Source organism: Lactuca virosa, chromosome 3 (assembly GCF_052849685.1).
Source record: "Lactuca virosa cultivar CGN04683 chromosome 3, Lactuca_virosa_CGN04683_v6, whole genome shotgun sequence".
NCBI lineage: Eukaryota > Viridiplantae > Streptophyta > Magnoliopsida > Asterales > Asteraceae > Lactuca > Lactuca virosa.
In genome coordinates this window covers 349,233,300-349,259,826 of record NC_136428.1, presented here as the reverse complement: position 1 = coordinate 349,259,826, position 26,527 = coordinate 349,233,300, and the positions used below count along the sequence as shown (strand labels likewise).

At 33.7% G+C, this 26,527-nt stretch overlaps 1 protein-coding gene and 1 long non-coding RNA gene across 13 annotated transcripts; both read left to right on the top strand.

Annotated features, from left to right (window-relative positions):
• The first annotated feature begins 10,164 nt into the window (after nt 1–10,164).
• Nucleotides 10,165–22,314, top strand: LOC145167546 (PH, RCC1 and FYVE domains-containing protein 1-like). The gene is made up of 7 exons (XM_079086769.1): nt 10,165–10,278; nt 10,904–10,998; nt 11,598–11,681; nt 18,930–20,898; nt 20,985–21,131; nt 21,442–21,920; nt 22,026–22,314. Exons 4-7 carry the CDS (start codon nt 19,015–19,017, stop codon nt 22,186–22,188), a joined length of 2,673 nt encoding a protein of 890 aa, XP_078942895.1. The 5' UTR covers nt 10,165–10,278; nt 10,904–10,998; nt 11,598–11,681; nt 18,930–19,014; the 3' UTR covers nt 22,189–22,314.
• Nucleotides 22,315–23,326: 1,012 nt separating this feature from the next.
• LOC145163121 (uncharacterized) lies at nt 23,327–25,863 on the top strand. 12 transcript variants are annotated; one of them, XR_013739579.1, is made up of 10 exons: nt 23,328–23,498; nt 23,785–23,918; nt 24,071–24,198; nt 24,320–24,552; nt 24,642–24,716; nt 24,975–25,010; nt 25,089–25,148; nt 25,225–25,416; nt 25,526–25,625; nt 25,719–25,863. It is a non-coding gene; the product is annotated as an uncharacterized LOC145163121 (long non-coding RNA). The 12 variants fall into 12 exon arrangements; XR_013739578.1 differs by having other exon boundaries at nt 25,507–25,625; XR_013739582.1 differs by having other exon boundaries at nt 23,327–23,498; nt 24,323–24,552; nt 25,225–25,625.
• The last annotated feature ends 664 nt before the right edge of the window (nt 25,864–26,527 follow it).

Sequence of the window (26,527 nt, the reverse complement as noted above, 5' to 3'; positions counted from 1 at the left end):
TTCAGGATTAGTTTCTCGAAGATATGAAACATGTTTATCCTTTAACAACAATGCAACTTGTATCAGATCATACAAGTTCATCAAAGGAAAATCTGCCACTGAGAAATCACAAACTTGCCCATTTGCCCTCAAAACAATGAAGCGAAGATTCTGCATCATATTTTTGAATAACACATCCCTCTTTATACTTATCACCTTCTTTATCTTCACTAGTGACCAAATTTCCTCTGGAAGCTTTCCAAGTACAGCATGAAATCTGATCTTCATGTATGTGTACTCATCATCGTTGTCAAACTTCTCAGCTATTTTGTACTGAGCCATAATAAACATCATCTCATTAACAGGAAAATCCAATTGATTCATGTCTGTGTTGAGAACAACATAGCTCTGCTTTGGCTTCTTTTCGAAAGCATACATATGATTATATGCAACTTTCGACTCTATCGTTTCATAGTTGTAATGCTTTGAAGGATCACCCTTGTTCATTCCAGGTGGATCGCTAGCATGAAGTCGCATTATGCTTTGCACAATTCGAAGCTTTTCAACCTCAGCCTCTGCTTCAGCTTTCTTTTCCTCCTTTGACTTTTCAACCACAATCGTTTTGCCTTTGTCTTTAACTGAGGAATTATCAACAACTTCCTTAGGCTTCGAACTGCTGCCACCTTCCCCAATCACAATTCCTTTGGAAATTGGTCTTGAAATTGGCTTCGTTGAAATTGGCATTGTTGTCACAACTTTCGAAGTAACTGGCCCAGCTGTTGACATGATTGGTTTTGTTATTGGAATCTTCAAAGAAAACACCGTTCCAACAACCTTTACATCTGCATGCAAACCTTCGCCACCAGCCTTCGTACCACCAACAGTCTTCTCTCCTCCTTGCACCCCTATGGAAACAGGTGGGGCATTCATTGGAAGAAGGCTCGAAATGTGAGAAAGAGGAGCTAATTGTTTGTGTAAAATGGCTTCGAAATGGATGAACTTCTGAGACAAAAATTCCGGAGTAATCAACGAAGATGAAACTGGTTTAACAGTTAAATCTTTTAGCTCCTTCAGCAGCTTGAGCACTTCCATAAAATTGTGATTTTCCGTTGTAGAAAGTTGAGTAAGTTGAGGACTCAAATCTTCGTACAACTTGACATATTTGGTAACAACATCACAAATAATGTCAACTTTTTGATTGATCGAAGCATAATCCCTTTGCACAATTGTAATCTCCTTTTGCATATCCTGACGAAGCTCCTGAATTTGCAAATTCACATCCTCCCTGACTTTCTTGACATCCTGAACGAAACTTTTTCTTTCTCTCTCCCCTTCGTATGAAACTTCATCTTCCCCAATCAAACGAAAAATTCATAGCAACATACGAAATTTCATACAAACGTACGAAATTTCATCCCTTCATACCCAAATTTTTTCTCTCCTCTTCGTACGGAACTTTTTCTCTCTCCCTTTCAGCCCATTTTCTCTCTCCTCTTCGTATGAAACTTCATCCCCATGTTAACGGAAATTTTCTCTCTGATTAACGAAATCTTCATTCAGATTAACGAAATCGAAGCATGTCGAACGCTTAACGGTGAACAGTAACCTCTTGATCATTTAGATGCTTAATCGACATTTCGTTAACACTAGATTTTCTCAAAATCATCAACATCAATAGGCAAGTACAGACTTCGTTCATAACACCAAAACCTTTGTTATCAACACAGTACTCCAAAATCGAAGTTATCAAGAATCCCAAATAATTCCCTTTTCCATCCAATACACTCATTATTAAATCCTTCTTATCAAAATCGAAATTTTTTCAAACACAGTAACCAAAAACCTTCGAAAACATCATTTGTTCATTCATCGATATATCACTAAATCATTCGACCCATCTGTTTCTTTGCTCATCGATTCTTTTATCAAGCCTTCATCAGTTCATCAAATCGACTCCAAAAAAAATTTGAATATCAATCGAAATATCAAACTTTCGATTCTGCTTTGACCGACTCAATACAAATCAACTCCCATTCGATTCCAAAATCGACATCCATCATTCTTGACAATTCAAAATATCAAACTTTCGATTCTGCTTTGACCGACTCAATACAAATCATTCCCTTTTTCATCCAATGCACTCATTATTAAATCCTTCCTTAATGTCTCTGCGATCGACAATGTAGTGGAATGTATGTTTGGTGCTGCGTTTGGTAGCATGTATATATTTTTGTTTTTTTGTTGTTATTTGAATGGATATTTTTTGTGAAAATTGTTTTTTTTGTCTATATTAACTTGTAATGGAATCTGTTACATGCCTTATCACAACTAGATACCATTTATCACAACTGGATACCTCTGGATGGTTTCATAAATGGTCAGGGGTATATTCATGATTAATCGGGAAAAAACAAAAAATTGCAATTCTTTGGATTTTGTTTTATTTCTGATACTTTCAAGTTTCAACAAACTACAAAAGAATAAAATGAAAGGGTATCATGGTCCCCGTAATATTCTTTGGTACTTAATTAAGGATTAGAAAAGTACTAATGGGATTGTAATAAATCCTTTTTGGCTTCAACAAATGCTGGTTATCACCCATTTTTTCCTTTCCTTTTTTCTAATAATTTCATATCTTTATCTTTGTGTGTATTGGGTTCGATTTATAATGGCATGTTCTATGATTTCATGGTTAGTAATACTTTAAATACACATGTTCGATCTTGTGGAATCGTTAGTTGTAGGATGTATTCATTTGCAGATTTGTTTGAAATTCTTATTCTAATATTTAATTTTGATGTCATTTTTTTAGAAATTTATAGGAATTCGTGGTGAATTTGCAAATATTGGATGATCAAGGAACTCTACGCTTGAAAGCAACTCTGCTTAGATGGAAATGAACGGTTCAAATTGTATTTATCATTTATTAGAGTTTCTTAATTTAATGACCAGTTTATTTACAAACTCACTTAGACTAATAAATTTGCTCGACACAAAGATCATATTAATGAAGTTGGATTTGATTTTAAAGACAACTTAATAATGATGAGTTGCATTGCATTCTAGGTTTGAGATAACTTCAAGGCCTACTTTTAAATTTTCATCGTCCATTATGTTTTCCTAAGTGTTACATACATATATTTAGATAGTGATGTAAATTTGCCCTGAATAAGACGATTTTGCCCTTGACCAAGTTTTGGAGATGAAGACATTATACAGAGTTGCTGCTCGTTTGAGGTTGTTGATGGATCATTGTCACATATGTTATCTAGCTTTGGTATTTGTTTTCACTAATGTTAAATGTGGGTATTACATGGTTGTTCTATATAATATTTCATTTTTATTTCTAGTTATATATCAAAAATTAAAACAACTAGACGAAATTGATTTATTTTACTAAATCAGTTGTATTTTTAATGGTTTTCTCTTTTATAAATATAAGAAAAATTTATGTCATAAAGTATCAATATTAACATAAAAAAGACAAAAAATTTATTTTGATTTAATTGCGGAAATTATAGTTGCAAATGCATGAGATACATAAATACCATATGTTTATTACATGGTTGATCCCTTTGGTTTGCTGAAATTAACATATTTAGCCCGCAAGATTAATTTCATGATTGAAGGTCCAGAAAACTACACATTTGTGTATTACATGTTTGGTCCCTCTGGTTTGCTGAAATAAACACATTTAGCCAGCAAGATTAATTTCATCCTTGATGGTCCATAAAACTACACTTTTATAACACTTTTGGGCCCCTTATTCCATTGTCGTTAAAGGGAAACCTTCGTTTACCAAACATGTAATTTACTCTAAATAGTACTATGAATGTAACCTTTCAATCTCCATCTGAACAAAAAAAATCTAGACCTAAGCATTTAGGGTTCATTTGATAGTTAATAATCAGGATAATGACTTAAAAGGGTAATGTATTTTTTGATTTGTACACATTTAGTTACTGACTTTTTATTTTCGTCCATATTTACCCCTTCAACTTGTTAAACTGTACACATTTAGTCCTTATGACCGGCTACTCCAGGTTAGCCGGTAAAAATGACTTAATAGGGCAATATATTTCTCACTTTATGCACATTTAGTCGTTAATATTTTTGTACACATTGAGTCCTTAATATTTTTTTTTTGTTACAAAATAAGTCATGTTTGTTTTTGTACTCATTTAGTACTTATGAATGATTTCTTTAGGTTTTCTCACGACATCTTACGTGGGATAGCCATATGGTGGTGGGATAGGTTGAGGTGTCCTGCTGTATGTTGTAGGCCAAGATACCTGGTGCGGGCCGGCTGTAAGGTGTAGGCATGGAGGCTCGAGAAGAGCGGTTGGGTTAAGGCGGCATGCTGACAAAACATGGGTATTTCAGTCTGATGTCTGATGACCTGTTGCATGTTGGCATTCGAGTCTGATAACTGATTGGGACAAGGTATTCCAATCTGATGAGTGTGGGCTTAGTATGCATGATAATACGTTTGTTGTATTGAGTATTTTGGGGAAAATTCACTAAACTTTGTGCTTACCCAATTGTTTATGTTTTCGGGTTCTATCGTTGATCGTGGAAAGGCGAAGGCATGATTGTACACACTCATCAACAGTATTGAGGATTCCGTGTTTCTTATATTACTCTGATTTTTGATAAATGTATTTTGGAATAAACGTTTTTTCTTAATAATGGATTTATAATTAGGGACTTTTGCCTTATTTAAAAATGAAAATTTTTGGTTGTGAAAATGAGACGTTACACATAAACATCAACAGCCGCACACACGTCATCAATGATTGTCCCACGTAAGATGTCGTGAGAAAACCCTAAAGAAATCATTCATAAGTACTAAATGAGTACAAAAACAAAAATGACTTATTTTGAAAAAAAAATATTAAGGACTAAATGTGTACAAAAACATTAAGGACTAAATGTGTACAAAAACATTAAGGACTAAATGTGTACAAAATAAGAAATATATTACCCTATCAAGTCATTTTTCCCGGCTAACCTGGAGTAACCGGTCATAAGGACTGAATGTGTACAGTTTAACAAGTTGAAGGGGTAAATGTGGACGAAAAAAAAACTCAGTGACCAAATGTGTACAAATCGAAAATATATTACCCTTTTAAGTCATTATCCCTTAATAACCAGATTAGAAGTTTAGACTAAGTCAGAAGCAACAAAGGATACCAAACACTTGGACTCAGCCCAAAGTTTTTTTTTTGTCCGGATCAAAAGAAAAGTAGTGGAACCAAATCATAGAAATGGAAATGAAACTAATCATGGAAATGGAACTAAACCTAATCATGAAATGATTTTATCATTCATAAAAAAATAATGTACTTTTATTTTTAACCAAAAAAGCAATATAATTTTATTTCAAACACAATATATTTAGGAGAAAGAAAATTCATCATCCTTTTCCAAAAAACAGAACATGTATCGATATGTTTTTTTCATAATCATTTTATGAACCCCCACAAAATAATGGTAAAATAAAAACCGGAGCAATAGATAACATCAGATATGAAACTATTACATCCCCGCATGTACGTATCTAGTTAGAAACTATTCAACGAATGGAACTATCCAACTGAAAACAATCCGCCAAAAGGCTGAAATGAACTATTTAACACGAAAAAGATAGTAATCGCCGCATGAAAACTATCTACCGAAAGGAACTATGTGGCGCCGCAGCATCGCGCGGGTATGCTACTAGTATATATATATATATATATATATATATATATATATATATATATATATATATATATATATATATATATATATATATATATACCATTTGATTCAATTGTTAAGATATTGTGGAAATTCTGAATTTCTGGCAATAGCTCTTTCTCTCGAATATAGTGAAGATAAATGACCTCAAATTTAGTCAGATTTATACAATAAGATATTAGCACATCCTGAAATGTATAACTCAAAATTTAAAGATCTATTTTGAAATTAATATAAAGAGATGAATATGAATAATATAATAACAATTATCAAGGATTTATATTATATCAACTATAATGTCGTGAAATATAATCTAAAAGCATTTAAATAATATAAATAAGATGGTTATAAATGTAAGATTTGAACATATCATTCCATTTGATCAAGAAGTTAGATTTATCTATTTCATGACTAAATATGGAAGATCAAAAAGACAATAATTAAGAAGAAAATTGTCATTCTCATATCTTAAAAAAATATTACATTTTATCTATTATTAATATACGATATATTAGTTTTATAACTATAAATATGTAATTTATATTAATAATAATATGTAAAATAAAGATCATATGTAATATTATTTATTTTAAGTAAAATAATATGTAAAATATAGGACTATATATGTAAATTTTGTTAACAAATTTATATTTAAAAATAGTTATCATATATTTAATATTATTTATATTAAATATAATAAAGAATTAAAATATAAAATTATATGTAAAAGAAGGGACGGTAAATGTAAAATTTGCTAATATACTAGAAAAGATTCCCCCGCATTGCGGGGGTTTTGAAGGGGTTAGAGGGTATTCGTTCCGCATCTGGATGTGCTCCAGATAAACAATGTAGCAGTTGGATGCGTCGAATGGATTTACCATTGTGGCAGTCTAAAGTCCACTGCATTTTTGATGCATTAGGATCAGGCAACAACACAGTAAAATGGTCGATACTTGTCAATGGTGTCCTAAGATCAGAAGAAATAGCCTGCATTCAAATTATAAGAGTAAAATTTCTAATTTTCCGTATAAAATCTGTTATAGTAAGACTTCGTAGTGACAAAAGGTCAAAACCATACCTTCAAAATAACACTACATTGCACTTGATCTCCAATAATGTTATACATATCAAAGAAGGCAGACTTTTGTGTGATAAACTGGTATGCAGACCTTGAAGTGGGTTCCTTTTTTAGGTAATCTCATAGAGTGTACAAATGGACTTTCCATATATTTTAAACAGTAAAATCTGCAATGATTTTTTATTTAGGCTATTTTTAAAACATAAACAAAATAATATTTCAATAATCATTCATAATACTATTATATATTATCCCTTAATAATCCCTAAATAATAATGCAACTTCAAGATCTTTTTATCTCTTATACTTTTAATGAAAAAAAATATATAGTTAATTATTTTTCTGTTCTTATTAATTTTCAGTTATACAAGAAAACATTGGGTAATTTTTTTTTTCTTTTTTGGTTAATATTATACACTTTTAACCAAATTAACTTAGCCATTGGCAGTTTAAAGAAGAAAAAATATTAACAAATTTGAAATTAACATAAAAATTAAAAAAATAAAATTATGTGATTGGGATCAAATCTACAAAACAAAACAAACCATATTCCTATTAATAACACGCCTAATGTAAAAGCCTAGCAAAAAAGTAGTAAATAAAAGCAAAATCTGACCATTGTACTTTGAATGATTTTGTAATATTTATGTTATATCATCGTTTGACTGTTAGGTAGAAATTTCATGTATTGTGCAATTTACATCCAAATTAAAATTATAATAAAACTCTTAAGAAAATTGAGTAATACAATTAAAATAAAGTTATAGCACTATACATTTTTAAGTATAATGGTATAAAAATTATTTTTAATTCTTTTTATTTCTATAACTTTATTTTGATTTCTATCTCTATAACTTATACAAAAAAGAAAGTCAATTTCTTGCGTATTACATTTTTACCAATATAATGATATTATTGAGCTGTCCCAAATCGACAACATTAAGATTAATATTTTGTCCATTTTAAAAGAAATGAAAGTATGATGCTAAAAATTTCAAAGGGACAAAAGTACAATGCTATTTCAAGCTATGATGTATGTGATTGGTGTGCTGGAACATGTAACAGGGACCAAAAAACACAGATCCTTCCTTTGACATAATGTAGGATATAACTATGTATTTCTTATGTGAAGATTATTAATCTAAGAGCAATAACTGTACCACATATCACATGAATCACAAGCAATTGATGTATGAAGATTTAGATCTTCTTCAAGATTTGCCGAATGGGCTCAAATTTTGCAGCTGTCTCCTTCCAAGAAGCTGACTGCGTACATGATGATAGCAATCTACATAACATAACACATGTTTGTTAAAATTTTAGAAGAATTAAAGAAAACGGTAATGTAAATATGAGAGATCATAATTTATGATGAAATCATTTGAAGAATCTTTTTTATGCTCCTGACATTAATAAATTACATAAAACTGTTTGACAATTTGTTATGTCGGAGCACCATTTTCAGATCCTGCAAAGCTTCACCCGGGTATTGCTTTCTTCTTTATTTATGCTTTTTCTTCTATTTCACTCCTTCCAAGTGTAACTTTAGATGAAATTGTGTAAGCATCCCCTTAAGTAGTTCTTGTGCCTACTAACCTAAGTCATTACAATCACACACCATGCTAATTAAATGTTGGTAAGGCGATAAACCAAGAAGATGAAACACAGACACAATGACAAAAATACACACAGATTCGAAGTAAGAAACCACCTTGGTCTATCTCCATTGTTAGCTACTTCAACAATTATGGCTTCCCTGCCAGAAATATATCTGCAATCTCAAAAAACTAAGCAAAAAACTTGACAAAATAAAAATCTACTAATAAATTTACCTAACCTGGGATCCCAAGAAGATGATACATGTAATTTGATGTCGGTACACCCCAATTATTTCATAGCGAACACCTTCTGTTACTCCCAAGAAGATGAAGACATTATCTGCTTATTTGAAATATGGTGCTGAGAGAACAAACAAACACCGTTTGAGTAATGTACATAAATAAACAATCTTAAGAGTAAAAGAGGAATGAATACCTTCGAAAGAGTGTTCCAATTCCATAGATGTTGATGAAGGAAAAACACAAGTCATATTGTGGTTTTCCTTGGGAAGTCGAAGCCAAGGGTCGATGTAGGTGAAACGCAGGAGGCGACGACTTCTAACCGGAGGTTATAATAGAAAACCGATGACTGGAGAATACCACAATAACACACCCATCAAGAATTATAGATGAACTCCCTTAGATATCTATAGTTAATCAAAGAAAACCATGGAGATATACACCAAATGTTGATTTCAGTTGGAAAAAAGAACATATGACCTGGCAAAAAAAAACCCCAAAGCAAGTGAGATAGAGAAACTGTATAAAGAAAAGCAAAAATATAAATTGCATCAAAATACAATGATAAGAGAGGAGGCCCAAATCTCTGAACAAAAGCAAAAACACAGATTGCATAACATTAGAACAGAGAAAAAAGGTAGAGCAAATGACACAAAGGGGTATATGGACAACATGCAAAATAGACAAATCTATAACAAAAATAACACATAGAATCTTTGTCACATATTATGATTTGTGTTGATCAACTCAGTCGAAAACACAACAGAGGACACCCAAATCTCAGAACAAAACGAAAAACACAGACTACATAACAACAACGTGTACAAAAGATGCAGAAAAAACAACATAGATAACAATGTAAAAACACAGACTACATAAAAACAGAGGAAGAATAGTTTTGTATTTTCTTATGTTTTTTCTTATACCAAATTGGCCTGGAAGAAAAATAGTGACATTGTACGTACTGTGGAAGACACAGATTATAGAGTTCATACCTTATATCTAAAAATATAAATGATTGATTATTTATATTTAAAAATATAAAAGATTAAAACAAAGTTGTTATACAACACGAGGGACCATAAATGTAAAATCTATTATACCCTAATGTTTGTTCCTAATGATAAGTTCCAGATTAGTCAAAACGGTTTTGACTTTCAAAAATGGTTTTGATCCTACTTTTAGGTGTGAATAACAACACCCCCGCCATTGTCGCTTGGGTGTTTCTGTTGAGCTGCAAACGTGTCCCTAAACTTCTCAATGTCTTCTTCAACTTTTCTCTCTCTCTCTCTCTCTCTCTCTCTCTCTCTCTCTCTCTCTCTCTCTCTCTCTCTCTCTCTCTCTCCAAATTTCACACAATTACGCAGAACTTTATACACATTTATCGACATTATTTGGTCTTCTCTAATGTGTCATCGTTAATTAGGTTTATCGTAAATTCAAGTAGTGATACCTTTTATTCTGGATGAAAGAGGTCGTAATCTTCTGAAGATCTCGAGAAATTGAGGAAGAATTTAAGTTTATGATAAGTGAAAGAAGAAAAAGATTATTTGGATTGATTTATTTATGAAAACCTACGCGGAAAGTTACAAAGATAGGGTTTCTGATGGAATGGCAGATCCTGACCGTGATATTCTACAGGTTTCTCTCCCTATCTCATTATAGATGCAACACATAAAATAGGTTAGTGAGATAAATCTCCCAAAATGTGTTCAAATTCTTGATTTTTCAGCTCTTTTCATTTTTACGATCATGATTGTGTTTACTTAACCTATAAATTAAATACTTTTGTAATTATTTGAGTGTGAGTTGTCATATATGAAACCTTGAAGTTTATAAGACTTAGGATTGAATTACACCTTGTTACCACCAATTGAAACACTCAGGTTGGAAGTTCAAAGAAAATTTCTATATATAAGGAGTTTTCCATAGTAAATAAGATATTTAGTCTCATGCCCCTTATATGCTTTCCATGGTAATTAGCCTTTTGTGAATGATCTAGTAATTGAAAAGATTTCCTAAATGATCGATGTATACTGGTATGCTTGATAATTGTTGTAGGCCATGTATTTAGAGATTCACTCTAGCTATCAGCTTTGTATTGTGTATGAGGGCACAGTGAAAGGACACAGATTGAAGCTTTGCACAGTTTTTCAGTCATACCATGTTTATGTTTGCTTTAAAAAAAGGTTTTTAACCTCATTGCTATCATCTTGTGTTAGTTTCTTGAAGAACGTTTTTAAGATGCTCTATTTCCCCTTTGCAGCATGCGTAATTCATTTTATCCTCTCTTTGAAAGAACTCATTGTATTAGAAGAAGGTGCGTGGTTAATCAAGTACAACAGGATGGGAAAGCCTAATGTATGATGCTTCTTCATACACTAATATATATGCTCACTTATTACACAAGATTTATCATGGTATATGCTCACACGAGAAACCATATGTGAATTTGTCACTGTGCTTGAATGATTCTCCAATTGCATTTTGCCAATGATATGAAACTTCTTATCGTTAAAGTGTTGAAAATGAAAAGAAATCACTCTGTAATTTGCTACATAGCTCTTTTATTGTGATTTGTTGGGTTAGAGGTGCTTATCTGCTTCTTGATGGTTATGCCTTTTAGATTAGTTATATTCTTTGAAAGTTTAAAGCAAAAAGTTTTATGACTTCTAGTTAATCAATACATTCAAACCGAATCCTAATTTTTTTGGGAACCAATGCAATAATTGTTTGTCCATCTAATAAATGAATCAGAGGTGTTCCCTCTTTCCCAAAATAATAATAATAATAGTTGTTTGTCTAGATTTACAAGATGAAATAACTTTGATCGGCTACTCATTGTCGAAAAGAAAGAAATTTAAAATTAACTTTAGTTTCTAACCCGCACTTGTGTTTGTCATCAATGTTGCAAATTGAAATGGAATAAAACTTTAACTGTGTAACTTATGTATTTGCAGCTGTTTTTCAAAAGATATCAGTGGCCGGAGGAGTACTTATTTTTTTCATTTATTTATAAAAACAGTGAAAGATCCCTTGTTCAGGTGAGATTACTTATACTCCTGATGGTTACTTATTAATGTTATTATTTTTAAATACAGTTGAGATATTTAAGAATAGTAGATTCAGCTCATTAAAAATTACCCAAAGTTGTTCAAATGTAGATCTGTGAAGTTACTGTTGTGGCAGATGTCTTGCAGTGTTGAGGTATCTTAATTTCTTTTGGGAAAAGTCATTCACTTCAGTTTACTCTTCACTTTGATCGAATGTTGCTATGCTATACACTCACACCTTTCGTTCCCCATGAATAGGTTTTGTCATGCTTCACAATTGCTAATCGTTTTGAACTAGTTTAAGTATTATAATGGGAGTAATAATAACCCCTAGTGAAAATGTCCTGCAAGGCAATTTAATTTAAAAACAGCGAGAAACACATGAGAAAAAGTTTTAAGAAATATCCGGTACAAGCAATCTCGAAAAAGGAAAAAAGGATGCTTCACTATATATATATATATATATATATATATATATATATATATATATATAGACACACACACACACAAACTTGTAACACATAAGTCAAGCTCAACCTCTTGTTTTAAGCAAGTATTTTCTGGCTTATAAAAGTTTTATGTCTTGGGAAAAAAAGCTTATAATGTCATATATAGCGTACACACAATGACATCAATTTCAAATGTAATAAAACTTATTTGTAGGTGGATTAGATTGATTATACCACTTGATGAAGCCCGTTATGATTAGGAATAATATTCCGATTGTTTCTTGACCTTACTACAACTACTGAGACTTAGCAATTGAGTCCCGGACTATATGCAATTTTAGGGTTGAAATTAAATACCTATCAGTTTTAAGATCAAAATCATATACCTTGCTCTCTATCTATATATTGGCTCTATATATTTGGATCTCGGTGTAATTGTAAACCATTATTAAGAAGTCAATAAACCTCTCTAGTTTTCTTGTTGATGTAGCACGTTTAACTGAACTGTGTGAACCACGTTAATTATCATGTTCTTTATTTTTCGTTGCATCTTCTGTATATTTGTCATTGATCAAAACCCTAACAACTAGTATCAAGCAACTATGACCGAAGAAGAGAAAGTTAAGATTGAGATGTTTGATAACCACAATTTTTTTCATTTTGAAGATTTACATTGAAGATTATCTCTACAAAAAATAGTTAAACGAACCCTTGTCTGAGCCGAAACCTAAGATGATGAAACAAGTGGATTGGAACCCGTTAAATGGATAGACCTTAGGGGTGGTTAGGTTATCATTGGCGAATAATATCACACACAATATTGTCAACGAGGAAACAACATTTGGACTAATCAAGATGTTGTCTAAAAGGTACGAGAAACCCTCGTTTGCAAATCAGGTTTTTCTTGATTTGGAAGTTGAACAGTACAAATTTGAAGGAAATCATGTTAGTGACAAAAGATGTAAATGAATTTTATTCACCACTTTTGGTTGGTATCTATTGATACTAAATTAGACAATTAAGTTTAGGCTTTGCTATTTTTATGTTTATTGTGAAAAAGTTGGTCTGGAACATTTATGATAGTTGATATTTATCTGAAACTATTAAGCTTACATTCGAAGGGATTTTTGATTTAATCTTAGGACAATATATTCGTAGGAAGAACACAAGTGAGTGTTCCAATTCCTTGTTGATCACGAAGGAATGGGGTAGAAAATCTGAGGCGATACCTGTTAGAATTGAAAAGAAAGTGAATACTTCAAAAATCATTGTCCGGACTTGCAGTAAATAAATGCAAGAAAGACGTTATATGGCAACAAATTCTTATTACACATTGACTTGTTGCATAGAGTGCTCGACTGAATGTTCAACTGGAATATGGATTATGGTGCTTCGTTCCATGCTAGTCCTTGCCAAAATGTGATGTAGAATTTTAAGCATTACGTTGGCAAAATGTGATTGACAGAAGACAAAGTCTTGATATTATTAGAGTTGGGGATGTTGCTATCAAGGCGGATATCAAGGCGGATATGATATTATTAGAGTTGGGGATGTTACTACGAATGATATCATTTTGATTTCGGTAGTCACCAATGGAAGGTGATTAAGAGAAAATTAGTAGCTGCTTGTAGAAAAAACTGGTCTAAAATAGACCAAACATTGTTGTAGTAGATTTGAGTACACCTAGTGTATGATACTAAAGACTTGGACACAAGATTGAAAAAGGTCTGAAGTTGAGAGCTTCTAAACATATAATTTCAATTTTGAAGATTTTGATGAGCTATGATTTAAAAAAAACAAACAGAAGAAGTTACTATGTTACCTTTATTGACAATTCCATTAGAAAGGTGTGGATTTATTTTCTTAACAATAAATCTGAGTAGAAAGGTTATCAGAAAAAGGGATGTCACATTTAGTGACAATATACTTTGTAAAGACTAAAGACAAACTTGCAACAAATCTTAAAAGGAAGAGGAAACTACATAGGAAAGATCAAGTTTTGTTTAAGGGGGGTTACAAAGAATGTCATTGCAAGACCTATATATACTTTAGAGGTAGGAGAAAGCTCATAAAGCAGTAGTAGCTTTGAAGTGAGTAGGATTTTTGAACCTAGTAGGAGCATTTGAGGATATTCTTTATCAACAAACTACTTGTGAAGCAGATGAAGTAGTTTCAGAAAGCCTAATTGTTAGAAGATCTGGTGAAGAAACCAGAACTCCAGCTAGATGCTCTCCGTTAACAAACCACTTGTTCGTGACCAAAAATGGAGAACCAGAGTGAGTCTTATCCAAAGGCTATAAGAATAAAATATTCCATACAATGAAAGAAAGGCATCCGGTCACTTTTTTATTTTTATTTATTATTATTATTATTATTATTATTATTATTATTATTATTTTAAAACGGCGACCCGCACATACTCTAAAACTACTCCTAAATTCCACCGCTATCCCATATGGGAATTGAAATCTCAGCCTTATGGAGGTTAGGCATCTATCATACCGCTAGGCTAAAGGCATGTTAGCTGTTTTGTGCTCAAGTTACCGCTAGGTAAAAAATCATTGCATAACAAGGGGGTGTCCAGGGTTACCAGTCGAACAAAGCCTAAGGCCGTGGTGCTCTACACCAGAGCTTGATGTATTAGTTCATAATTTGTTACCCATTTATATGGAAGAAACTCGAGTACCTTTTCTTTCGATAAATGTCTTGGAACATATGTGTAAGTTGGTGTTGCATTTGAGTCAACATCAAGAAACAGGATAGCTCTTGAATTTTTTTCTCATGGAACTATAATGCCCAAGGAATGGTTATGTTCTCGACATGCCCTGTGGTAATGGAATGTTGTCCCAAATGTTTTAACTTGGGGAACCTTGTGATATTGAACCGTGCTTAGATGATTTTCGCAATAAATTTTACATTGTAGTAAATCTCTCGTCCATCTTGCTAGAAAAACCGAACATGGTCATCTTCACTTCCCTACTATTACCTCCACAATTTTTTAGTTTGTCTACTTTCTTAGTCACCATTGGTTCCCGATACCAATTTGATACGAGAGTGGAGAATAAGAATGTCTAACATGCTTTGATATTTGACACACTTCACAGTTGTAATCATTTGGATTTTTTTATTCACTAAACAAGGAAACAATTTCTTAGTAATGAACGTTTGGATGAGCCAACTTATGATACCATAACATCACATTATTTTGACTAAATACATGAAACAATGATGTAACTGGATGTTTTCATGTCTTCACAAATTCAATGTGGTAGAGTTCATCACAAACTTTATCACTGCGATTCTCATCCCTAAAATCAAGTCCTGAAACACACATACATATGGGGTTACGATAATAATGCAGTTTAGATCCCTCATCGGCTTAATAGGGGCCACCAAATTGAAATCAGTAATTTTTTGGATATGACAATTGTACTAATGCCTCCTACTTTTGCGTCTTCTCCAGTAGCAAAACGTATGGTTCTTCCATTAGGTACCGGTTGGAATTCAGTGAATACACTTTGTTCCCCGGTCATGTGATCAGTAGCACCACAATCAACCACCCAAGTTTTTTCTCCACCTGACAAGTGCACTTGTTAGGAATATAGATGAGACCCCACCTTGTTGGGAAACAATTGTGACCTCTGTCCTCATGGGGTGTGATTTGCAATGTCTTCCTAAGAGCTTTAGGTTAATTCTTGCTAATGACCTGGTTGTCACTAGTTGCTACGTTTTCACAAGCATTAGGTTTTCACCCAGATGGTTTCCCATGAATTTTTTAGCAGGTTTCGTTGGTGTGACCATGCCATTTACAATGATCACATAAGGGTCGATCATTCCTTTTTGAGACCTTTCAGGAGTTACTGAAGATTTCATACCAGATGAAACACGTGTTGCAAGAGCTGAGATAGCATTGTGATGTTGCTAGCATTTCCCAACCTAACCCTTCATCGACTTTCTTTTTTCTTGATTTCTAAGAACACTTCTCTGAGCCTGGACATTAGTGTAACATCCAGAAAATCCAAGCCAAATTTTTTTTCATTTTTAATAATGTTACATTCAAATAAATCATTTGTTCAAAAACCATTATTCAGAAATCAGAGTTATATTGAAGACAACACATAATCTCGAATCATAAAGTTGCAGATGTATGTGTATAGTCCCGCCTTCGCAAACCAAATGAGTACCTGCAAAAATATTTAATCCACAACTGTAAGAACAAAGCTTAGCGAGTTCCCTAAATATCTCATAATGCACAACATATAACAACAGCCGTGGAACTATCAAAAATTCTGTTTATCACATACAACACACAATATAACATCTATGGGTTCTCAGTAACCCTGGGAATTATCAACAGTCACAGTGGACTAATAGCACGCCATGTGGGTTAACAGCACACTTCACAGGTTATCAGCAACCTTAAGGACTACCAGCAGTCCCGTGGACTTACAACAGTCCAGGAGTTATCAGCAACTCAATTCATATACAACAATAATCAACAGATAAGATCCAGCTGGCCAACAAGCATATACTACCACACATACAAGTATAGTGAGAGGACTCACCTTGCAAGTAGCAGCTAAATTCCACAGATCTTACTCAAAGACTGATCCTACATGGCACCTAACAACAATAAAGATTACCCTCTCAGTCTGAAATCCAAAACCCTTAGTTTGACCAAAAGTCAACCATGGTCAAAAAGTCAATATCAGCTAATGGTTACGTCGTGACCATCCGTAGGGCACGTCGTGACTGGAAAGGACAAAATAGTCGCGAACACCACATCTCACGATGCGACCGGCTATTGCTCACGTCGTGAGATCTGCTCTGGCCAACATTGAGCATTAAGCTCTTAGTCCCTTAAGCCATTCCTTGAGACTTTCCAGAGGGTCTCTCCCAACCCTAAGGACCATAAAAATCGAAGCTTTACATTCATGTATGTCTAATGCATGACTTGAACACCAATTAGGTCATTAAGAGGGAAAATGAGATTAAGACTCATGCTTGGAGTCTAAATCAATACCAAAACTCAGATCTGAACTCATACTACAAGGAAATGCCTCAATGACCCATAAAGTTGCTAACTTTATGGATTCCATGCATGCTATCAAACTCATCCATAAAAAGGAAAGCATAAACCTTAGATCTAGCATGAATTAGAGATAAAGGTAGAAGGTTTATGACATACAAGGGTCCAAAAGCACTGCAAGATGATGAGGTATGAGCTTAATTGCCAAAAGGATGCACCCAAGGAGTCTTCTTATTTTTCTTCTTCAAAGAGTCAAAAATCACTAAATGAGCACCAAAAACCACCATGAAGAACTAGGGTTAGCATTTATGAGGTTTAGAGAGATGGAGGCTTGGAAGTGAACCCTAAAACTGAGTTTATAGTGCTTAAATACAAAGAAAACCCTAAAAGATCATTGGCTTGGGCTGCAGCCCTCCTCACGTCGTGACCAACTAATTTTTCACTTCGTGACCACCTATGGTCACGTTGTGACCCATGGCTTTTCCCAAAACCATGCCTTAAACTTCTAAATGCCCCACACTGACAGAAAACGGGTGTTACAATATGTATAGTACCCAAGATTACATGTTGATGATTCAATCAACGAGTTATTCATTTGCATTCTAATATCATACATCAATGTGATTATAAATCAGCATATAACAAAACCCTGCTACGAATACCACAGTGTTGAATCATTCAACACAAACTTAAATCATGATCATTGTGTTATCATGCCATACATATGTCGGATCATATCAGTTAGATGACCTATAGAACCTGTAGCAAGATTGGATTTAGTTATCACGCTTGATGAAGTCATTATGCTGATGATTAGCAGGAGACGGTCAATTCCACTTATGCCTCTAGATTGATTAATAATCAAAAGTTACGCTCTTGAGTGATTTGTTTTATTCTTGATGAGATCAAATTTAGTCGACAAGGCATACTGGAACGTGAAATAATCCCACCCCTTTTAAAAATTAGAACAAATCTTCATGATATGAACCTAACCCGATACTAGGTCCGTATCAAGCCATAAACTCAAGTGTAGAACTCACTCCCAAAGCCAGCTTGTAGGAAGAGAGGACACCTAGACTTATAAGCCACCAACTTAATTTACTTTCGGCTGATGTACGATCGTAACACTCTACTTGTTTTGTCTAACCACTATTTGCTTTTTTCAAAAATATTGCCACATTATTTTTATTTTCCATTTCCTAGTTAAAAGAAAAAAAAAATGATTTTTTGAAGTAAGAAGTGCTTTATTGATATCGTTAATTTATTCAAGCCCATAGCCTACACATATTGTATATTCATTTCCTACTTGAAACGCATATGAGTTATAATCAATTCATAAATTATACTAATTTCCATAGAAAAATATTTATCATCTATACATGTTCCAAGCAACGTCCGAAAGTTATTATTGCTATAACACACAAAATTCTATGCTACGAGTTGTAGTGATCTTATAGATAGAGATGGTGCAAATTCTTCTCTATATTTGAATGTTTAGCAAAGTGTTCTTCTTTTCTAGAACAGATGGAGTATATAATAATAGTAACATAAGTCTTCAATCACCTAGTGGAACAAATCCTTGTTTTATCTATAAGCATGGCTCTAATACTGTTTGCTCTAAAATATAAAATTTATTCCATACAATAAAAAAGAAAAAAATGATAAAAGAGGAATAATTTAATAATTTCATGTTTTCATATCTTTACATTTTGTGTAATGTGTGCAACCTCTAAATTAGTTTTCTACTTTTTCGTACTACAGTTTCACGACGCTATAGTAGCGACTCAAGTCAAAGTTGGCATCCTAGTTGTTCACTTTCTTAGATGTGGCATCTGAACACACAAACATGCAACTAAGAACAAGCTGTGCAGATGGTTATAACAGGATTAGTGTTTCAAGCACTCCTAGTTGTTCAAATCCTACTTCTGGACCTGATGACATAGAATCATTAGGAGATGTTTACCTTTGGGGAAAGGTTTGTTGTGATGGAACTTGTAACAATCAATCTGCAAATGGTAAAAATGATGTCCTAACTCCTAAACCATTGGAGTCAAATGTAGTCATAGACGTACAAAAAATTGCTTGTGGTGTTCAACACATTTCACTTCTAACAAAACAAGGTGAGATTTTCACTTGTGGAGAGGAATCCGGAGGTAGGCTTGGTCATGGAACAGACCGACATCATGGTCGCCCTCGCCTTGTAGAATTCCTTTCGGTCTCCAACATTGACTCAGTTGCATGTGGTGAGTTTCACACATGTGCTGTATCTAATTCTGGAGATCTATACACGTGGGGAGATGGGTCCCACAATGCTGGACTTCTTGGTCATGGAACTGATGTCAGCCACTGGATTCCAAAACGAGTTTCTGGACCTTTAGAAGGAACTCAAGTCACATCGGTTGCTTGTGGAAATTTTCATTCAGCCTTATCAACCATCGATGGAAAGCTATTCACATTCGGTGATGGGACCTTTGGTGCTTTGGGACATGGAGATCGCGAGAGTGTACATTTCCCAAAAGAGGTTGCATCTTTAAGTGGACTCAAGACTATAAAAGTTGCATGTGGTGTATGGCATACTGCAGCAATTGTGGAGATTATAAACAATCAAACTGGACACTCTACGTCTAAAAAGCTATTCACATGGGGCGATGGTGATAAATATCGATTAGGTCACGAAAGCAAAGAATCTTATACAGAACCAACATGTATAGCAGCTTTAATTGATTATAACTTCCATCAATTAGCATGTGGACATACTATGACTGTAGGCCTTACAACATCAGGTCATGTCTTCACTATGGGTAGTCCTGCACATGGTCAACTCGGTAACCCACAAGCTAATGGAAAATCTCCTTGCATGGTGCAAGATAAATTAGTAGGTGAATTTGTTGAAGAAATTGCATGTGGAGCATACCATGTTGCTGTGTTGACATCAAGAAGTGAAGTATTCACATGGGGAAAAGGTGAAAATGGAAGACTAGGACATGGGGACATTGAAGATCGAAACACACCAACTTTGGTTGAATCATTTAAAGATAGGATTGTGAAAAGTGTGGCATGTGGTGCGAGTTATACTGCGAGTATATGCGTTCATAAGTGGGCTGTATCTGGAGCAGACCAATCAGTTTGTTCTGGATGTAGACAAGCATTTGGTTTTACAAGAATGAGACGTAATTGTTTCAATTGTGGGCTTGTGTATTGTCATGGTTGTAGCTCCCGAAAGGCTTTGAGAGCAGCATTGGCTCCGATTCCAGGAAAGCCTCATCGTGTTTGTGATTCTTGTTATGCAAAGCTTGCAAAAGCCGCTGAATGTGGTAATAATAATAATAATAGTAATAATAATAATGTCGCTAATTTCAACAAGAGACTTAGCACTCGAAACCACATGGATGGGAGTAGGTTGAGGACTTCAAGGGTTCTGATTTCCCCCACTATGGAACCGGTTAAATACCATGAAGTGAAATCAGGGAAATATGGATCAAAATCTGATTCTTATTCTATTGTAAGAACTTCTCAAGTTCCAGCGTTTCAGAGTTTAAAGGATGTTGCATTTCCAAGTTCACTAAGTGCTCATCAGAATGCTTTGAGATCTGGTTCACAGTTTCCACCACGTCCAAGAAGATCTAATTCTCCACAATCTGGTGCTCCTATGTTCTCGAGGGGTGTGATCGATGGTTTTAAGAAGTCAAATGATGTTTTAAGCCAAGAAGTGTCGAAATTGCAAAACCATGTACTGGATCTTCTTTTACTAACATTTTCTTATGTGTGTTTGCATGCATAATTGAATTAAATTATATTGAGATTTATGCATGGTAGGTGAAACATTTGAAGCAAAAAAGTGAAAAGCAAGATGCAGATATTAGAAAGTTGCGGAATGATACTAAACATGCTGAGTCATTAACTGCAGCAAAAGCTGCCAAACGCACCATCGCTGTGGATGTCTTCAAATGCATCACAACTCAGGTACTGCAAATATCATATCTATTTCCAATTTTTTGCCTCTCCCTCTGTGCACCAACTTCTGTACTTCTTTACGCATCATTGGGGAGGAAAAGAGGATTTAATTTTACTTTGAAGGCCATATAAACTACTGAATTAAGAAATTTATCTATTAAATGCATATAATATATATACTGTTTAAAAGTTTTAAAAAACCATATTGTTTTTCGATCTAGCAAAAGAGTTCGAAGACAAATAGTACTGAATTTTGGTAATCAACAAAGATGAACAATTGTGATAATGAGCTTGTAACTATTTTACTGTATTCTATCAGTTAAACGAACTGACAGAAAAACTGCCACCTGAAATCTCCGATGATGAAACCTTCAAAGCCTTGACAGATAAAGTCAATAACTACATCAAAACCCATGGAAGTGATACATCCTCCTCAAGTTGTTCTTGCTCGCAATCAGATCAGCCTGAAGCAAGTCGTACTACCAGTAAAGTCACAAGAAAAAAATATCATAAAATCGATGAAAACGAAGATCTTCAGGATCCCAATCAGTCGACACAGAATGTTGATGGATCCCAAGATACATCACAAAATGCTGACATTCCGTCACAAGAAAACGATGAAGCTTCAATTAGTAATAACACAGCAAGTCAGAAAAGCATAGAAGGTAGTTCAAGAGTACATAAGCATGTAAAGAGTGAGGGAGTCAATGAAGTTATTGAACAATTTGAATCTGGTGTTTATGTAACCCTACTCCAACTTCCAGATGGTACCAAAATATTCAAGCGAGTTAGATTCAGGTACTTGAACAGAAAGATCCAGTCAGTTGTACGCATATATAAATAGAGGATCTAACCTAGTCCATAATATGAACTTAATCCAAATTTTCTCCAATATTTGTGTAGTAAAAGGAGGTTTGCAGAGCAGCAGGCAGTAGAATGGTGGAAGGAAAACAAGGTCAGGCTGCTTAAAAGGTATAGTCCGGCGAAGCCACGCAACTTTTCAAGTGCACCAAGTGCACCACCACCTCCTCCGGAAAATAATGAGGAACCACCACCATCTACTTAACTCGGTTTGGTTTCTGTATGGGACTTGATAATTATGTGAAACTTCAATCTTTACTGTGAATGCTAGATCTCAAAAGAGAATAGACAAATTTGTTCTTTGAACAGACTAGTGATTTACTTTTTTTGACATGTTGGTTGTAAAGATAGACTTTGATAGGATTTAAATGATGTAATTAAATCAAAATACTGAAAATATAAACCAAATAAGTTGTTTGTTACAAATTGGAATAAAAGAGAAGAGAACCAGTGAAGAACCAAATGGTTCTCCTTGCCCTAATCAGTTAAGAAAATCAAAAAGGTACTCCAAAGAGAAAAACCCCCTGCCCAAGCTATTGTCGATGACTAAAACTATGCAAAATACTCGATGAATACCCACTATTCCTACGACTCTTGTTATTTATAGTTAGTTAAGGAGGACTCTATAATGAGATCGATGTAAAACATAAAATGAAAAATATTCCATTTAGGTCCGTCCCTGTTTGTCTGTATATTTATATAAGTCTCACTCTATATCAATATTACCTCTATCAAGATTGCCGAATTGAAGTAGAGGCTTCTCCTCACTACAAAAAAAATTCCTTTTTACTGACCAATTTTTTTGTGACGACCGCGAATCTGGTCACTAACTGCATCCTTTAGTCACCATGCATAAAGTCGTCACTGAATTTTGGTAGTGGTACAAATTCAGTGACCAAATCTACGATGGTTGTCACTAAGCGGTCACTATTCGTTTTTCAAACCCACACAGTGACTGACATAATAGGGGTCACTGAATTATAACATGTAAATTATTTAGTGACAAAAAATAGTGGTCAATATATATATATATATATATATATATATATATATATATATATATATATATATATATATATATATATATATATATATATATATATAATTTGGTAAACGTCTTTAACTTATATATAAATATTCCATTTAATAAAATCCAAAACCTATGCATATTATTGGTTGTTAAAAATAAACAGATGAACATTTAATTATTTTCGTTTTAATTTTTATATATAAATTGACTAGTAGGTTTAAGTCAAACTTTTAATCTTTTTTAAAAGTAAAGGTTATTTATAAAAAAAATCATATGTATGAAATATGTATGTGTACTTAATGGAATTATATAATTGTTAAATGGTAAGTACACCCCTAAATCGACGTTAAGTTACGCAACAATAGTTCTCGCCAACGTTGACACACACAGCCTTCAATCGACGGATACACACATGTCTCTGGCAGTTCAGCACCTCTCTCTCCGGTTCACCAACGCGCTCCACCCCCTCCTGTTGAATCACCTAGGTATGTCTCCGGTCTCACACCCCCCTTTCTATGTATCTACTCTTGCTCTGTTTTTAAAAGCGTGAAAGGTTATTGTCGATTGATTGATTAACTAAGATAGCGATTTCAAACTTGTGAAATTACATTTTCGTTCTACCGTTATTACAAATTATGATTCTTCTTCCAATATTCAAGTCAGTAGGCTTTTCTATAAGCTACTTTTTTGGTGTAAACGATGCACGCAAGATGTTCGATGAAAATCCCCACACAAAATTCACTATCATAATATTCGATCTGTTTGATTCAGGGGCTTTGGAATAACAGTGCTAGTCATACAATGGGTGATTACACTGGACACACTAAGGCAAATGGTAGAAATGCACGAAATGTTTTCAGGAAAAATATTTGAATGGTACCATGAGCTCGGCCAACATACTTTTGGTGAAAAACTTATTGTTTTCCTTTGCCTTTATGATAAAATGCCTTGTGCTTTCTTTTTTTACTCTTTTCCTTTATTTTCCATACAATTCCTATTTTCTTTCGAAGTTATCAGGTTATATTTTATGAAACCTGATGCATTCTTTTTCTTATAGGTGATTCTGAACCTCCAAAGATGTTTGACAGAACAGCTAATCTATCAAACAATCAGATAATCAACTACAGATGTGATCCATTTAAGAAATGGCTGGTGTTAATTGGAATTGCCCCTAGCTCACCATAGGTTTCTATTTGACTATTTGATAGTATAACATATTAGCATATAGCAGCACATATGGTAAATTCCTGAGTTTTAATAATACCCTCATACCATTCTGATTTGAGTAGCTTTTTCATTTGATCAGCAGTGAAGTAAAGCTCTTGAAGCACATGCAACATATTTGCTCTTTCAAAGTACAAAAGATAAGTTATAATGGGTTCTTTTTTGTTTCCTTTATCAAAGTACATTGGTAACAATCACATATTTATATGCCTTCAACATTTTACTCACAATGAGACTCCTTTGATTCTTATTTATTTTGCAACAAAAGCTCTAATCCTGGACAAGTTACTTCAAAGCTTCATGTCACTGAACCAGGTTTATTCTCTTAACATATTGTTTTCGTTTTCATCAATTTGGGGTTTCTTATTTATGAAAGCTAATGCTTCCTGTTTCTTTACATGAAGGAAAACCCTCATTCACTTGAAGCAAGCAGACTTTTTCTTTCCTCCCCACTTTCAAGATGATTTTCCAGTTGCCATGTAGGTAATTTGTGTTTTGAAATTGGGAGTTGCATACTTGCATCATCAACTCACATATTAATTTTTGATGTAGCACTTGTTATTTTAGTGGGAAAACTCACTTGAGAACTATTAAGAAAGTTGCGATTTTTTGGCCCACAACAGTCTTTTTTACACTTAACATATAATACTCCTTCCTATCTATCATGGTTTACTTTTAACTGTCATCTCATCTGATCAGGAGACTACATTTTAAGATACAACTATTATTGTTCTCAGGTTTAAAATGAAGGGTATGGTGGTCAACCCAAACAGGTAATTATCATTTATCAATCAGTTTTTGTATTTGTATTAAATGAACGATATGATATTTGGTTACATTTTATCTTTCAGACAATAAGCTATATGGCAGAGCACGTGGTTGGCCAAGATTCATTTGGAATTATGTTTCAGGTAATACTTTGAGTCTTTAAGCAACAACTCTGGAAACAGAGATGTAGTGGAATTATTGTTTTACCCTCTTGTGCAGGCCAAATGCTTAAAAACTGGAGAAGTTGTTACAGTTAAAAAAGTAATTAAATATAAACGATACAAGAATCATTTATATTGTTGGTTAGCACTAAAACCTCTTGATGGATATGATTATGGAAGTATTTGTTCTAATTTATGTCTTTTGATAATGTCTTTTGGCCCTCCACATCCATCCGAGCAGCTTATCTAAGTAAGACTGGAAAATACTAGTTTGCTTGAAATTTTTGAAATTGTAATATAATCATTTCAATATGGTCTCAAAATGTGTCTTATTTTCAAGATAATGGATTTTGGTGAAGGTGGCTGATCGCGGAAGCCTGTAACTTTTGTGGCGAGTTTATATCTCTTGATTTCCGTACATAACGATATTGCATAAATGTATAAATATATCTTATAATGGTAATATGAGTTATGCAAATATGCCTTACATGTTGCTCTTTACATGCTTCACATATGAAACTCCTCATGATTATCAATGTAATCTTGGTCCAGATGGCAGGCGAAGAGATGTTGATGAAATGCTTGAGTTTTGTGAGGACCAATAAAATTTGTTTCCATAAGGGAATTTCTTGTTAGCATTAATTTGTTACCCAATGAATATATTAAGTTAAATATAAACAAAAATTATAGTAGTGTATTATTATTTGTAGATTCAATGGCAGTTGTATTCTTCTTCCTAATTGACAAATCAATTTGGAAATGGATTAAATACAAGAAATAGCAATAAAAATCAATGACCGAGTTTTTTTGGTAAATAATTGGATAAATTAGTGACGATTTTTTATGGTCACTAATTGGAAAAATTAGTGACGACTTTTTATGTTCATTAATTGAATAAACCAGTGACAACTTTCTATGGTCACTAATCGGATAAATCAGTGACGACTTTCATTGTTTAGTGACAACATTTAGTGACGAATTGGGTCGTCATAGATTTAGTGACCATTATGTTTTAGTCACTATTTAGTGACTACTTTGACATTTTGGTCACTAATAGATTTTTGTGACGGACCTATAGTGACGAAAAGTGACGACCAAAATTTTGGTCACTAAATCGTTTAGTGACGAGTCCTTCTATTGTTAGTGACCATTTCGTTTTCGTCACTAATTAACATTTTTCTTGTAGTGTCAAGCTGAAAGTTAGCTACCAAGTTTACGTTTGCAAGGTGTCAGCCCATGTTGCTTCTTTGATTGGACCTTGATATCGTGGAATTAGCCATTGTTTCATTTTTCCTTCGTCATGAGCGCTTTTGTCATTTTGACAAAAATAATTATCTAGTTCAACTTCGTTAGAGTGGAAG

Bases quoted from the DNA above. Each gene is read 5' to 3' on its own strand.
- LOC145167546 (XM_079086769.1), top strand. From the start codon at position 19,015: ATGCAACTAAGAACAAGCTGTGCAGATGGTTATAACAGGATTAGTGTT. The intron at 20,899-20,984 runs GTACTGGATCTT...TATGCATGGTAG, and splicing joins TGTCGAAATTGCAAAACCAT to GTGAAACATTTGAAGCAAAA. The intron at 21,132-21,441 runs GTACTGCAAATA...GTATTCTATCAG, and splicing joins TCAAATGCATCACAACTCAG to TTAAACGAACTGACAGAAAA.